Genomic DNA, 16,366 nt, shown 5'->3' with positions numbered 1-16,366 from the left:
TTCCTCTATATTTCGGAGTGCTTTACTTTCCATTTCTAGGCTCTGTGCTTGTAAGAGCTGTAATTAGACGCAGCTACTCTAGCAGCAGTGTGATTTACCAAAGGCAGTTCAGTAAAAAATGACAGCTTTTTGGAATAAAAGTAATGATAGAACTAGGAGAGTTTTTCAATGTACTACTTTTTTAGTCCACTCTCTAGCCTCAGAAAGGACATATTCAATACTTTTTTGTTTTTTTAAATGAGTAATCGAAAGCCTACTAAGCAAAGGTTCCAATTCAAACTAAACAACTATAGCAATATTTGGAAAAAAATTAATGAGTAACACCAACTTGGAAGCCTTTCCGAACTCCCTAGCAGAATACTCAGCAGAGTAGGCATTTATGAAAAGTTAATTGAAAAGAAAAATGTTCCTGATGAACATTTATACTGAAATTTGCTACTTTGATAGATTTTTCAGAGTTTGTTTTTTTCCATTGTGAATGCAGCTGCCTAAAATGCTTACTTGTTTGAATAATTAGAGATTTTCTCTTGAAGCATTATCTGCAGTTGTTTCTCCTGCTCCTGCCAACGCTGGTGAATGCAACACCCAGTCGCAGTGGGAAGCGGTCCTAACGCTTCCATTCTGTTTTTGGGCTCATTTAATCTACAAGCTCTAAGCTGAACATTAAAAAAACAACAACAACGACAACAACCAGAAACTCTGTATTATTAATTAGAAGGTAAGTACAGATTGATCGAATAGCTGATCTACAATGCCACATCTTTTACCAATTGCCACTGCTGGCTACTTGAATGATCATCCAAGTAACAACTGTGCAGGCAGGCTTGCCTGCCTGCTCTAAATATTCTCAGTTTTAGTCTTGGTTGAGCCAGATAATCAGAGAGCTCTGTACCTAAGCTGTGTTCTTTTGTCCCTCACAGAATCGCCTGTGATGAAACGTGCTTTGGCTGCCTGCATGGGGAATTTGAAACGACAGCACGAGACACTTGGCATTGCATGTGGATCAGCTGCACTGACCTGGGGACAGACCCTTAGGACTGAGACCTACGTGAGGGGACATTCGCCATAACTCTTTCCTGAAAATCCACGGCAGAAATTTTTCCTGGTGAAGCAGTATTCCATCCCAAGCAACTATTTTACTCTAACTGTAGAGATACTATAAATCGGTCATCATTAAACTTTTAACACATATTTGGCACACGATATGTGTTCAGTAAGTACCTGCTGAATGGATTTCCTCTCTGTTCTGACCACTGGCGTATTCCCGACACAATCAATCGCTATAGGCAGACCTGAGGGCTTTGAGTTCTGACTCTATCCCTGACTTCAGTTTAGTTTTGGTGGTTAATTGTGCCTTTATTCATTTACTCATTCATTTCATCCTGTAAACCACTTCATAGAGTTTCCTGCAAAGCAAGATGGGATAAAAAATGTTCACGATTTGATGGTAAAATCCTAGTTTATATTGACACTACACGCTTGTCTAAAAGGATCTTAAAATGATCTGTTTTCTCTTCCTCTTCTGTCATTCCCCCAAAACAATTACGGTTGAGTTATTTTAAAATTTTCTATTTCCAAAATGTGTTATTCATTTCTTTGACTCCCCTATCGAACTGATCCCTCCTCAAAAGCAGGGACGTGACAGTACTGTGCCCATCTATGGATGGGCACAGAGAGCCAGCACGCAGCTGGACCAATGCTGGAGTTTCTCACAGAGCCGGTGTCACTTCAGAAAATGAATGAGAAAGGTATTTAAATTTAAAATTGCGAAGAAAGGTTGAATACTAATTTAGATGCTCTGGAGGAGTACAGCATGGGTCACACAGAAAAGGCTTTCTTTAAACCAAAGTGCAGCCCTGGGGTGATTCAGTGCACTGTCGTCAGCAGGCAGGGAGGGAGGGAACCACGAAGTCCGGGGGTCCTGGTGCCCAGCTCAGCTCTCTCCATTCAGGGAGCACTGCCCTCGCACTCTGCACTACATTTCCTTCCAGGACCTCACAGAGACCGCGCTAATAACAGGCATTCAATTCAGTGTCCCTAAAACTAGACTGAACTCATGCCAGGACTAGTTTCTGTTCTGGTTTGTTTCCTGTTTGCAACCAACAGAAGTTGTACCACAAAACAAAATTCCAGTTCAAAGGCCTTTTTGATAAACATCATCAGTGTCCTTACTAGGCTCATAACTTCTAAAAAATCCTCAATTCCCTTCCATATTTATCACATGAAAATAATTTAATGAGCCCTGGCTGGTGCAGCTCAGACTGAGATTGAGAGCTGGCCTGCGAACCAAAAGGATCGCTGGTTTGATTCCCAGTCAGGGCAAATGCCTGGGTTGCGGGACCGGTCCCCAGTGGGGAGCACATGAGAGGCAGCCACACATCAACGTTTCTTTCCCTCTCTTTCTCCCTCCCTTCCCCTCTAAGAATAAAGAAATAAAATTTGTAAAAAAAAAGAAGAAAACAATTTAATGATGCTGTAAATAACATACATGTATGTACATACTGTGCAAAAAATTACAAATGGACAGTAGGACGACAAGGAGAAAAGGAAACACCATGGGTACTCTTCAGCTGAATATGACACCTCTTCCTCTAAGTGGCTGGCAAAGTGTTTTGATCAACTACAACGCTTTTTCATACACATTTATATTTAAAAACAGATGGACTGTTAACTGACAGTGAGAATTGTTTTCTTATACAGATACTTTGCTATAAAATATTTATGGTAAAAAGATTTGATGTGTTCCACTCTCTGAGGAAAACTATGCTTAATATTAATGCTGACACCCCTTTGTCCCGAAGAGCCAGTGCTGCTTCCATCCGCAGGGCTCCATTTGCAGGGCTCCAAAGAGTTACGGAAAAGAACCTGTTAGCTTGATACACTGGCATGGAAGGACAGCCAGGACTTACTGTGGAGTGAAAGAAAGAAACCACAGAAGAAGGAGCAGCATGATCTCTGAAAACAAACTAAAAATGAGCTTATATAATTGTGAGAGAGCTGTTATTGGGTTGGAAAAAAAGTCTGCTTCATTTTTTTTTGTAAAATAGAAGACACATTTTTCATTTTCACCAATAATTTTATTAATTTGGATGTTTTCAGTAGGTTGGCTATCTCCCACTATTGGCTTCTAGTGGGCAGAGGCCGGGGTGCTGCTCAACATCTTTCAATGCATCAGACAGACTCACAGCAAAGAATTATTTAGCCAAAATGTCAATGGTAACAAGAAACTCCACAAACCACTTTTGACATGTTTGCTCAGTCACAGCACCTTCTCCATACACTGCACACACCTTTTTGTGTATGTGTTTCAGTTGCATTTTTACCTTCTTGAGACAATAAAGCACAACATGGCAAAAATGCACATTTTCTTCCATCTCTAATATTAAAATGGCTGCACAAAAATTCATCAATTTTGATAAGATTTTTTAAAATGCAAGCTGATATGACAGCTGTCACAATACAATCTAACAAAACTGTTTCAAATGAAGTTAAAGACAACTAAGCATTGCTGGAGCCATCTTACGGGGGGTGGAAAAAAAATTTTTGGCCATCACAACACATCTGTCCAGTGTGTGCCTCTCCCATGCCCATCTCCTTTCCAATCAAGTCTTCTTTCCTATAGGGGACCTCCTGTGTTTGGGGGCTGGACTCACCCCATCTCTCACCCTGAATGGACACATGACTTGGACCTGGTCCATCAGAGACATCCTGTGGCTACCCGGTGAGACTTGTTAGGGTACCAAGCTGGCAACCCTGCTATAGGCCATATTACCTCCATGAAGAAAAACTCTGAACATGAACCAAGCAGAAGCAAGAAGGGCCCTGGCTGGTGTGGCTCAGGGGATTGAGCACTGGCCTATGTACCAAAGGGTCACCAGTTCAATTCCCAGTCAGGGTACATGCCTGGGTTTCAGGCCAGGTCCCTAATAGGGGTGCTTGAGAGGCAACCACACACTGATGGCTTTTTCCCTCTCTTTCTCCCTCCCCTCCCCTCTCTAAAAATAAATAAATAAAATCTTTAAAAACAGAAGCAAGCAGTATCAAGAACCAGAGACACAGCCCTGAAGACACTCTGAGTCCCTAAAGCCAACTGTTCTTAATTATACCATTTAGCATATGTATTACCTTTTCAGCGTTTAGGGGTTTAAACAGGATTTTCGTAGTTCTCTGCGGAAAACTTCCTAATACAAGAACAGTAAGAGAGAGATGCAATGCTGCTGGCTTTGAAGATGGAGGGTCTAAGAACCAAGGAATGCAGGCAACCTCTTAAAACTAGAAAAGGCAAGGACACATATCCTCCCCCAGAAGTTCTGGAAAGGACCATGGCCCTGCAGATGCCTTGAATCTAGCCCAGTAAGACACAGTTGGACTTCTAGAGAACTGTAAAAGATAATAATCCTAATCATTAATACTGGTGTTGTTTCACCATAGCTGGTATAGTTCAGCTGATTGAGTGCCAGCCTACAAACCCAAGTGTCGTGATTCAATTTCCAGTCAGGGTTGTGGGCCAGGTCCCCACTAAGGGGCACACAAGAGGCAACCACATATTGATGTTTCTCTTACTCTTTCTCCCTCCCTTCCCCTCTGTCTAAATATAAATAAATAAAATATTTAAAACAAACAAACAAACAAACAAACCAAAAAACTGGTGTTATGTCTCCAAAAATAATTTCCAAGTACAGAAAGATGTAGAAAGTTTCTAGAAGAATCTCACAGTGTTATTTCTGTGGAATGGAAATGAGGATGAAGAAGAAAAGGTGGGGGTTATAATTTTTTAAACAAAAAATATGCATCATTTTCGTTAGTTTGAAAAATTAATTTTAAACATGTCTCAGGATGGAACCAGAATTAAAGTCTAAGAATCACAGGTATTATCACCCACCTAGGCAAGTCAAAATAGCAACTGCTTCAAAAATCCAACAGGGCAGCATGGATGTGACTTGTGAAGATTTCCAACCAGCATTTTGAATGTGCTGTGTAACACAAGGGGTCAGCCAATGAGCTAACACACCCACTTCACACCACACACCTGGTTAAACCAGGTCCACCCAGCAAGCCCTGTGTCCCTGGAAGGCTTTCCCCTGCTTGCAGGGGCTGGGACATAACTCTCATATGTATTTGTGAAGCTGATTTTGAAGGCAAGGCTGGGGGAGGCAGGGAAGAGAAGCCAGAACAGCAATTGGCCTACAATTTAGCCCACTTTTCAATAGAAAATCAACAAATTGCCAACAAATTGCTATGCTAATGAAGAATTGCAGGCTCTGAAATGAGCATTTATCGCAAGAGAAAAGGCAATTCATTTATGCTCCTCTGTGGCGCTAGCTGCATGCAGGAGGTCCCCTGCTGAATTTTGAAGGGCTTCGCGTAGGGAAAAGGGGAAAGCATGAGAGTTGGCTGCCCTGGGTGTGTTTTTCTCCAGTCTTTCTCTGATATGGCGCTGAGGACATAATGCCAGACAGCGAGCTGCTCTGTGTGCAAATCAACTGCGGCTTTTCACTAATAAATGTCTAGTACAGCAGCTACATTCAATGTGTTCAAATACTTTCAAATAGGAAAGCATCTGCCTCTCCCCCCAGATAAATATCATACTAAAAAATGGTGGTTCTTCATTTCACTTGGGCAAGAGAAGTAAGTCTGTTGCATTCTGCCAAGCCTGGGTGAAGCATGGTCCACTTGGCTACATACAGAAATACAGAACTCTTTCTGGCCTCCCTCAGAGCGATGTCGCTGGAGTATGTGCCCAGAGGACAATGGCAACAGAACAATGTAGCCCAAACCACTTCTCTGCCGTCCAGGCTGGTCATTCACCAGGAGCAACAGGGAGGTCGAAGGAAAGGCCATTATTTACTCTGGGGGCATTTTTTTCTTCAAACTAACAGGACATTTTTATTTCTATTTTTCTTTTTTTCCACCTCCTTTTCTACCTTCTTCCTCTTAGTTTAAAAGGGACATGGCTAGAGAGAAGAAAAATACCATGGCCACGGACCTAGGCTAATGTGCAATGATTCCAGGGTAAGATTAAATCATGCTGAGGATACAAATAAGTCAGACTGCTGAAGTCTTTGACACTCACCTACCAGGAATAAACTCAGGTCAATCTTAGATTATAACTTAAGGACAAAAGGTTAATTTGACAATTCAGGCAGAAAATGTATTTCAAATATAAAACAGAATTTTAAATTGTTTTTTGTTCTAAAAGCAAAAATTTTAAACATTGTTAAGTCTACAAAAGTAATGAGAATGGTTTCAGATCTCACTTACTGTAGGTAGGACATCTTTTAAAAGGCTTCGACGGAGGAAATCACTGCGCTGCAGTCAGAGACCCTAGAAACAAATTCCTAAAAGGCTCGAGTGGCCTTGCTCTGCATGTTCGTCTTAGTTCCTTCTTTCAACTTCTAATGTCTAGTTAGGGTCTAAGTCCTTCCCCCCATCAAAAATTAAAATAAACGATTTAATAACAACATTAAACTGACCACTAACTTGACTGTGTGACACAGATAAAAATAATTTGTGCAACACCACAAAACTTAACAAAGCATTTACCCAAATACAAGTTTCAGTCTTTGTAACTGCGTGACATATGCAGAGTGGGAATTATTGCCCAGCTTTCCAACTTAAAAAAAAAGAGTGAAAATATCATTCCACTTATTTTCCTGAAATGTGTCCCTCTGACAGTCACCTGCCGGCTAAAGGTCAGACTCCTTGCTCGGCAGCCTGCGATGAGTCACTTACCGACACACAGGATGTTGAAGCAGAACCCTTGAGAAGTAGATTTGTTGACCAGCTGGTCGGGAAGACTGTCAAATCCAACATGGCCAGAAAGGGACAAGTTTCGAAGCTCTTCATTCTGGAATTTCAGAGGGGAAATGTTTGAGAATCCATGAGCTTTGTCACCTGGGTACCACACATTGTGGACACTCCCCTCTCCCTCCCTTTCTTCATGACATGCATGGGAAAAAGAGCTTCCCTCTCTACCCACACCCGCCTTGGCTTCTACACAATGGTAGGTACTAATAATTCCAAAGCCACACTCTTTCCACAAAATAGTCCATCTGATGCCCAAAGTGGACTATATCTCCCAACGTGCCTCATGCCCTGTTACACATATACTAGTCTGGGGAATATTGAGCTTCTAGAGATAACTATTTCAGATAGGTATTAAGAGACAAAAAACTCCAACCATTTTGATAGCTTTGAGTACTCAAGAAGAACTTTCAAGTTATTCTAAACTCAGAGTAAAAAATAAATAACAGTCTTCCAGATACATTGACGGAGCTTTGAGAAGCGCACAGTGGAGGAGACATACTTGGTACAAGTATGGAAACTCTGTAACCACCAAAATGCAACATATTTAAAAACTGCTCAGGACACAAACCGGTCCCATCTCCTCCATTAGTGGCACAGGCTTCTGGGGGCGTCTGTGTTCTCCGCTACACAGCTCCTAGCACAGGCTCTCTTCACCCCGCCTCCTCGGGGTTCACCAAAGGAGACTGGATCAGGTAGTTATACATTTGAAAACTTGGGTGATTTAGTCCTGGCCACTGTGGCTCGGTTGGCTGGAGTGTCACCAGTAACTGCAAGGTTGTGGTCTCATCTCTGATCTGGGAGTGAACGAGGGGCAACCAATTGATGTTTCTCTCTCACATGGATGTTCCTGTTTCTCCCTTCCTTTCCCTCAAAAAGCACTGAAAACCAAAACGTCCTAGGATGAAGACAGAAGCTGGGTGATGCAAAGAGGCCCACTCCAAGATACATCATGCCAGAGGTCAAAGATAAAGAGGGACTCTTAAAAACAGCAAGAGCAAAGAAGTTAGTCACCAGATGGTTGCCAGATGTGGAGGGGGGCAGTAGGTGAAGAGGTGAGGGGATAAGAAATACAAGTAGGTAGGTACAGAATAGCCTGGGGCTGTAAAGTCCAAGACAGGAAATGGAGTAGCCAAAGAACTTACACTGACCCACCGACATGCACAATGGTGGGGGGACTGCCTGAGGGAGTGGGAGGCACTGGGTGGAGGGGGCAAAGGAGGAAAAATCAGGACAACTGTAATAGTATAATCAATAAAATATAACTTATTTAAAAAGTTGGGTGATTTATACTGCTTTGTAAAACAGTGCCAACTGCCTTTGTGGCTCTGACGGCCTCCTATGGGTGCTGGAGCTCATCTGTGAATGCTCTCTTTCCAGGAAGGCAGAGGGCAGCTCTGGTCCTCCGATTACAACACCACAGCTACAGTGTGGGATTCAAGAAACTGGATAGTGAGAGCCTTCTTGAAAAGAAGACTCCTAGGTATCTGGCTATGTTGCCAATGAACTTTATATTTAAAAGACTGAAGTTTGGGTAAGAAAAAGAGCCTCAAATATACATATTTTAATTAAAAAAAAAAGAAGAAAAAGCTCTGCCCAGGGTACTTAATACTTTAAAAACTAAAATACTGGTTTTCATTATGGCTATTTGTGTTAGATAAAGATGGAAGTGATTTATTTTAATAATAAAGGACTGAGACTCCATTTCCAAATTGCTATGATCACTATATGGGCAGAAATATGCAACTTCCTGAATATAGTGAGTTTAAGCAAAAGTTTTGTGAACAATTTAATGTCTAAGGTCCGCGCCAGCTCTAAAATTCTGATTCTGTGAAAACAAACAAACAAACACACACACACAACACACAAACGCTAAAAGCCATCACACCGCCTGAATACCATGGTGGCAGCTGCAGGTTTGAGGTCAATGGGACAGGGAACAGATGCTTAGTCTATGAATAGTTTCCTTGAGACCTGCCAACAGTGAATATGAGCCTCAAGAGGAGGCACTTATCCTAGAACAGGATGGCACGGTGGACAGCTCACCAAGCAGCTTCCGGAGCAGCCCCCGTGGGCAGCAGTCCTGGTAGCCGGCCAGGCCTCCCCAAACTCCACACAGCCCTTGTGCTACCACATTACCTGGCCCTTCCTCTTCAGATACCTCAGTGGTGCAGACAGCAAGGTTTTTCTGGGGTGTTTACCACATCCGCCAAGACTTGGGGGAGGCAGATTTGAAAGGAGTCTGGGTTAAATTTAGAACTCTTTCCAGCACAGCTGTGCGGTGGCTGTCGTGCATCAAGCCAGCAGAGGCCACACAGGCCTGTGTCTCAGTCACACACTGACTCGAACAGTCAGCAAACGGCACACACGGAGACAAGGCTCGGGAGACCCATGCTACATTCTCTGTCCTCTCTGCCACAGTAATTCTTTTAATTTCCCGGGATCAGGAGAGGGGAGTGGTTTGCCGATCTGGGTTCTGGAGCGTTGGGTTTTTAGAGTCAGATACCCACGGTAAAGCCAGTCCTGGTAAAGAATCAAGGGTTGGTAATTATAGCTCTCATCCCCAACCCAAGGCTCAGCATCTCGCATTCTCACCGTTTCCAAAACACGAGAAACCACCCACACATCCACTGGGTATTTTTAAACCCACTGAAAAACCACACATGAAATGAAGGGTTATAAAACAGTTTGGTCTTGAAATTTTTTTAAATTTGAAGTTATATCTTCAGAGTCTCTGTCTTCTAACTTTGAAATACAAAATATGAAAATTCGTTTTTAAAAATTTTATTTATTTATTTTTAGAGAGGGAAGGGAGGGAGAGAGAGAGAGAGAGAGAGAGAAACATCAATGTGCAGTTGCTGGGAGCCATGACCTGCGACCCAGGCATGTGCCCTGACTGGGAATCGAACCTGCGATGCCTGGTTCGCAGCCCGCTCTCAATCCACTGAGCTATGCCAGCCAAGGCAAAATACGAAAATTTTATAATGCCATTTTAAAATTCCATAACCTGAGCCCACTTCTCTGCCCAGTATCAAAGGAACCCTGGGAGTTGCTATCCATCAGGACGTGAGGGGAAAAGGAAAGAGGAGTTCCTCCTCTGGCCCACGGACAGGCTGAAAACCTGGAGGGAGGGCAGGTAGGAAATGCGAGGAGAGGCACTAACTTACGAGGGCAGCTGAATCAAATCCCTGCTCTCCAGCCCTCCACGGTACCCTGTTTATCACGTCACGCCTCAGCTGTTTCTGTCCGAAGAATGTGGGGTCTCTTCTGCGTCTAGAGGCATGGTCTCAGGGAATCTCACAGATCCTGTCTTTACCACTCTCAGAACTGACTCTGGAACTTGATCTCTGAAACCAACCTCCTTGCCTGCATTCCCGTTCAGATTTTCTACCAAAGGCTTGTCTTGGGCTGTCCTATCTGTACCTCCAACTGAAATCACTTCCCTCTGTTCCCAGCCCACCCCTACTCCAGAGCTCCCTGTTTACGTTGGCGGCACTTATCTATCTATGCCTGAGGCCCGCCGACCCCTGCATCGATCCCAAAGCACTGTCAATGCCACATCCTCTTCTCTGTCCCTACCAATCCAACAGCCTCACCCTGAGCCTGTGCCCCCTGATCCATTCTGGACCTTGCTGCCAAACAGAGCTCAGTACTCAAAGGTCCAAGCCCCCTCACCTGCCATCGCAAGACCTCCATGGGCTAACCCCAGACCTCTGATCCTTCAGGATCTCCCCCTCCTCCTCATGGAGTCCCTTATACGGCCATTCAACGGAAGTGCTGGCCTTTGCTGGGACGATCCCAGGTTTCCCTGGTCGGAGTTACTCAGACTATTTCCTCTGTCTGGAAGGGCCAGTGCTTACATAGCCAAACCTTCTAGATCCCACTGAAACTTTATTTCCATCATTGTTTTTATTATGAAATTTCAGTGAACATACCTTTTGCCAATTAAAGGAACATAATGATTGGATAAAGGTGGCTCAAAGTGCTTTGGTATTTCATGATCACCATCAGCATAGCTAACATCTGTTGACCATTTGCAATGTTCCAGAAAAGCCCTACCCATGAACTAACTAGTTAATTTAGCTTAAACATTCTATGAGGGAGTTACTATTATTACCCAATCTCAATTTACAGATGAGAAAAGAGAGCACAGAAGTTCAGTGACTTGCCCAAGGGCATATAGTTAGTAAGCTGAGGGGTGGAAACACGGCATGAGTCACTGCTATCTCGTGATGATCTAAGGCAGCGACTCTCAAATTTTTCATCTCATGGCACACGTAAACCAGTTACCAAAACTCTGCGGCTCACTGAAAATATGCTTTTTGCCGATCTAACAAAAAGAAGTAGGTATGATTTTGATTCATTCACACCAGATGGCTATTGTTGTGTTGGTTGCTGTCCTATTTTTTAACTTGGACAATCTAAGGGGAAAGAAGTCAGTGCCCCTGACTAAACAGTCCAGTACTGCATGGTTTGGGAATTCTTGCGGCACACTGGTGGAAAATTGCTGATCTAAGTTCCTGGTAGCTCCAAACAATATATGATTTTAGTGTTATAAAAAAATCCATTATGTTAAAATAGAAAGAGAAAAATTGCTCTAAAGTTGTACTTCTTTGGCAACCATAAGAGGTGGAAGTCAAGAATTAGTATTGGCAAGAAGCTCCAAGTATATTTTCGCTGGTCCTGGCAAGGCTGAGACAAGATGTTGACTTTTGCAAACTATGGCACATGAAGCCAATAATATAAGGCTTAGTTTTGACCAACATGAAGCCACTAAGTAAGAAGACCTTAATTGATTTAGTCCTCCACTTGTGAATCTATCTAGGTTTGTAGTTAGATAATTTGTATGCCCATGCTACCTTGAAATGGGCTGTGACTAAATTCTGTGGTATAAAAGAAAATAACCAGTCTTTAGCTTGACAGTCTCATTTTTCTCTTTTCAGAACATCTCCACGTGGATACATTTATTTATTGATTCAAAAATACTCACTGCTGAAAGTACTAAGGGAGGAAAATATGTTATGGTTGTTGTTATTCACTGATAAACACTCTTCCCCGCCTGTAAAAGGGGTACAGTGTAGCAAGAGAAAAGACCTAAGTAAATGTCATGCTGCTAAGGATAAAAGTGACAAACCACATGACAACTATGGGATGATATTGGCAGGGAGGCAGCTCTTGGCTAGGGAAAGTCAGAAGGCATTTCGGAAGGCTAGAGCTCCCCACATCTACCAGGCCAACCAAAGTCCAGTTTGCAGATAAATGCTCTCTGTGCCCAAAGGATCATACTATGGTCCTTCACTATGAGTGTACACTCTGAAACTTATACTTGACAAGTATTTCAGATGATGCCAAGTTGACTTCACCATTGAATTAATTATAAAACGGATTATGTAAGAATGTCTGCCCACACTTACATTCTCAGTGCTGCTTTAAAGTGTTCCACAGTTCCAAACCCTGCTTAACCAGAAGCAGGATGGCAAAAGACTTGGACTTAGACAGCCATGGGTTTGAATCCCAGCTTTGCTTCCTGCTTGCTTTAGTCTCTTTCTCCAGTAAAAATGGAGCACTTGGCAGGGTGGCTGGGAGGAGCTAAGGAAGTATGAGAGTGCCTAGCCTTTCACAGATCCTCAGGAAACCCGGGCTTCCTCTCCCTAAGTTAGGTGGGAGGAAGAGATGAGTGTAATTTCAAAGTCTGAAATGAAGCAGGAGCTCCCCCATGGCTGTTGGGCATGCCAGGAGAAGCGGCTGATCGGCAACGCCCTCAGACTAACCCAGAGAGACAAACCGCAGAGAAAACAGGAGCGAACAAAGAGGAAATGGAAGAGACAATGAGGATTGGGGCAGGAAGAAAACCCACCCTCCACAGGAAAGTCGTGTACAAAAAAGCTGGGGGGACAGCTGTCAGAGAACCTGTTCCTGTTCGCAGCCTCCACCACGGCAGCAAACCCTTTGGGATCCCCAGCTTTGATCCTCATCTTCCCTTTTGCTTCTATTTAAGTTCAGCCCCGAGTCCCTCGAAATGAACCCACTACATGTGCCCAGATGGGCTTTATTCATCACACTCAAAAGTGAAGTGCCGTCCTTTTCTTTGCTTTTGCTTTTGAAACCGAAGGCCTCAGTAGGTGTGGTTTGGTCATCTATAGCAGCTGATCCTTAGATAAGCCAGAGGAAGCCAGAGCAAGTTACCAAGGGGATGTATGTTCTAACGCATGCTGAAAACAACAGACTTAACTTTTACCTGTAAAGATACATATTACAATTTAGAAAGATCTTTGTCCTCTTAAAATTTAAATTATTTTTTTAATTTAGGAGATAACTTTTTTATGCATTCATTTAGAGAGCTGGAGGTTTTCTGTTAACAAGAGGTGTTGATTCCATTCTTCTCAACATCTTGTTTTATGACAATTACATTGATCCAAGTCCCTCAATCCCCATTTTTATGTTTTCTCACCTCTTAAATGAGGAGATTTAACTAAATGCCCTCTAAGCAAACTCTTTGGTTCTAATGCTAATTATAAGGTTTCTTAAGCCTGGATGTCAGAGATGCATATATCTAACTCTGTCGTTTTGCTTGAGGAAAGCCCACACGGGGTGAAAAATTCCTGGTAGTATATTTTCTCCTGCCAGATCGGCACGGCTCAATTTTTCAGTGACTCTTGAAAGGGTGTTTCTATCAGTTAGCCCGATAAACTCTGGAGGTAGTATAAATCAGTGTGTGCCTGAACTTTTCATTGTTGCTTGTTTAAATACAGCGACTGACTACTTTTAAAAAGTGATAAACCCACCCTCTGTAACTGCCCTGCTTAAAAACATTCAGCTATGTCTGCAGCCTTCCACGAGATATTTGAAATGTGGATTTACAATTTCAAAACAAAACAGGAAATAACTCTTCTGTGTATGTTAGTTAATCATCTGTCTTCAAGAAGAAAAGTAAATTGTTGCTCATGCTTCTCATTCATTCAACAAATATTTGTTGAGTACAAACATGTGCTGGATAACCATGCTAAGTGCTGAAGAGATGATGGTGAGAGCACAGAGCATCCCCGATCCACGGAGCTCACAGCCTGGTGGGACACACGGACATTGATCGAATAGTCACAAATATACAACCAGAAGCTATCCAAAGTACAGGGTGCTGTGCAACTTCAGAACTTATGTGATTAACTGATCATTCTTCCAGTGATTCCAGCAGTCTATATAGTATGTAAAAACACATATATTAGTCTGCATTGTTATATATTTTTAACTTACTAGACAGTTCCTAGGTATATGCAGATTTTATATATTCAGATGAAAATACAGAGTCCTTCTGACGAGCAGTGCCTGACGGGAGGAAGTAGAAATGACTAAAACTCAAGTCTTAGGAAAATGAACGTTCGATCTGGAGCTGAGATGGAACCATGGGGCCTCCTCCTTTACTCTCTGTCTTTTCTCCCTAAAGGAGACACTCACTTGGAGAAAAGGAGAGGTGCACATCCCTTCATCTTAGGTTGTGTTTTTTTTGAAGTCCTGTTTCTGCTACTTACAGATGCTGAAGAGAGGCACAGAGAAGAACATGCTGCTTCTCCCATGGCATCCCTGACTGTTACTTCGCAGTATTTGGAGAAATTCTAGCTTCAAAAACTGTCCAAGAAGTAAGCTGTACCCACGTGACTGACTGACCATTTTTGTAAATACGTACTCTTATATTACTACATCTTAGCAAGTATTGAACTAGTTTCATATTCTCTTTTAAAGGAGGAAAAGCTGGTGGGAAGATGTTTCCCATCTTCCCATGCAAAAGGGAGAACAGTGGAATGCACAGTATCGACCCAAACCACAACTATGAAGCCTGCGTCGGGATGTTTTCAAGGCCAGGCATTGCTGGGGTAACTGTCATAACACAAATGTCTGAAGCATCTCATTACCAACGAGAACCATGTTCTTTAAGGATGACTTGGATAACATTTGCTACTCTGCTTGCCATCTAGACCAAGAAATCCCAAGGCTGGAGCCAAGAAAACCCCCAAGGATATTGTCTCACACAAGCAGCAGAACAGAGAGAGCCAGGAAGCAGAGGGGAACAGTGAGGAGGACAACCATATGAGGGAAGAACTTGAGTGCCGCCCAGCTGGGAGCTGGGACTGTGGAGATGGGGAATCCAGGGGCCGGCCCCCGAGCCACAGAGCCCGGGGCATCAGCTCTGAGTGCCCGATGGAGAGAGGTGCCCTGGAAAACACCACCAAATAACCCGAAAAGATCTTGATAAATATTGAGTGGCTGCCCCAATTTCAAATGCCCTCTCCAACTAACTCTCTCCAAAAGACTGCCAAGGGAGGGAAAAAAATTGTTTTTCCAGATCCTTGCAAAAACAATCCACTGTAGGGGTTTTCTTTGAGGGTGCGATTATAGAAAAATTTTACTTTATAAACTGTAATATTTCTGTGATATCTGAATTATTACCTCTCCCCTTACCCCCCCAAAAAAACCACTTCAAACTCTTTCTTGGTAGAAAATAAGAATTTAAAGATCAGGTAATGATAACAGCAACAACAATAAACAAATAGTAAAAAAATCTTTTTAAAGGAGGTAAGCCTGCAATTTTTATTGCAGCTAATAGGTGGGTATAAAATTTTTGAGGAAAAATATGAATTTTTCTAATAACAGAACCAAGTCACATTGAAATGCATCAGCGTGAGCAGAAAAGCAGGGCAGTACAGCGGGAAGAGTTTGACACGTGAAGTCCAGGACTCAGGGCAGCTCTGTCACTGTTCAGCAGTGTGACCCCTAGGGTAAGTCATTTAGCTTCTCAGCCTCAGTTTTGTCAGCTTTAACTGTCTCACGGGGCTGTTGCATGAATGGACATAATTCTCTGTCCTCCTTTGACACACTTTTCTTCGATGACCTCATCCTGGGGTGTGACTTTAGTGACCAAGTGCAGGCTAACAACCCCGAGTCCCAACCCCTCCTCCCTCCTGTGTATCCAAGGCCCAGGCACCTCTGCCAACACCTCCCAATGGGACTCATCCTATCCTCCTATCCCCCATCCTCAGTTCACATCTGTCCTCCCTCCCATTTTCTCAGCTCAAACGGCAACGTCTACTTCAACAAGTGAGAGAGGCCCTGGGATAATATCAGCTGGTATGCATACTGTTCAAAACCTGAATAAACTTGCAGGCCTCTACCCTCTTGCAGAAGGAAAAGGTCCACTGTTTAATCAATCATCTCACACCCTCTGCTATCCTCTGAATTGGACAGTGAAGGCTTCTTGACATCTGTCCCCGAACAGCTTTTCTCCTCTGCGCCCAGATGTAAAAACCGCCCATCACACCTTTTTTTTTGGTTGACCTTTCCCACTTAGCCCTCATAAGTGACCTGAGTGCATCCTGTCTGCCCGCCGATTTCTATTTCTGAGCCCGGAAACCCATAACTTGGCTCTTCCTCATTTCCTAACACTACCCCCAATTAGACCTCATCCAAGTTTGCATCTGGTGTGCTGTTCCTCAGAAACCCTGTTTCCAACCTCCTCATTTCAGATAAGGAGGCAGGTACAGGGACTGATGGATTTTCCCTCCGCACAGGG

The 16,366-nt window shown here is 43.2% G+C and overlaps 1 protein-coding gene across 4 annotated transcripts in view; it reads right to left on the bottom strand.

Moving 5' to 3' along the window:
- SEPTIN11 (septin 11) overlaps window positions 1-16,366 on the bottom strand; it is a 90,113-nt gene that overhangs the window by 38,233 nt on the left and 35,514 nt on the right. For 3 of the 4 annotated variants that reach the window (XM_036022540.1, XM_036022539.1, XM_028505874.2), the window contains exon 2: window positions 6,733-6,847. In XM_036022540.1, the coding sequence (XP_035878433.1) occupies window positions 6,733-6,847 (115 nt within the window). Of the gene's footprint in view, window positions 1-6,732; window positions 6,848-14,330; window positions 14,336-16,366 lie in introns of all 4 variants that reach the window. The other variant, XM_036022541.1, reaches the window with a different exon arrangement.

This window comes from Phyllostomus discolor, chromosome 1 (genome assembly GCF_004126475.2).
Source record: "Phyllostomus discolor isolate MPI-MPIP mPhyDis1 chromosome 1, mPhyDis1.pri.v3, whole genome shotgun sequence".
Taxonomy (NCBI): domain Eukaryota; kingdom Metazoa; phylum Chordata; class Mammalia; order Chiroptera; family Phyllostomidae; genus Phyllostomus; species Phyllostomus discolor.
Note: the sequence above shows the minus strand (reverse complement) of the source record. Positions and strands in the feature narration are given on the sequence as shown.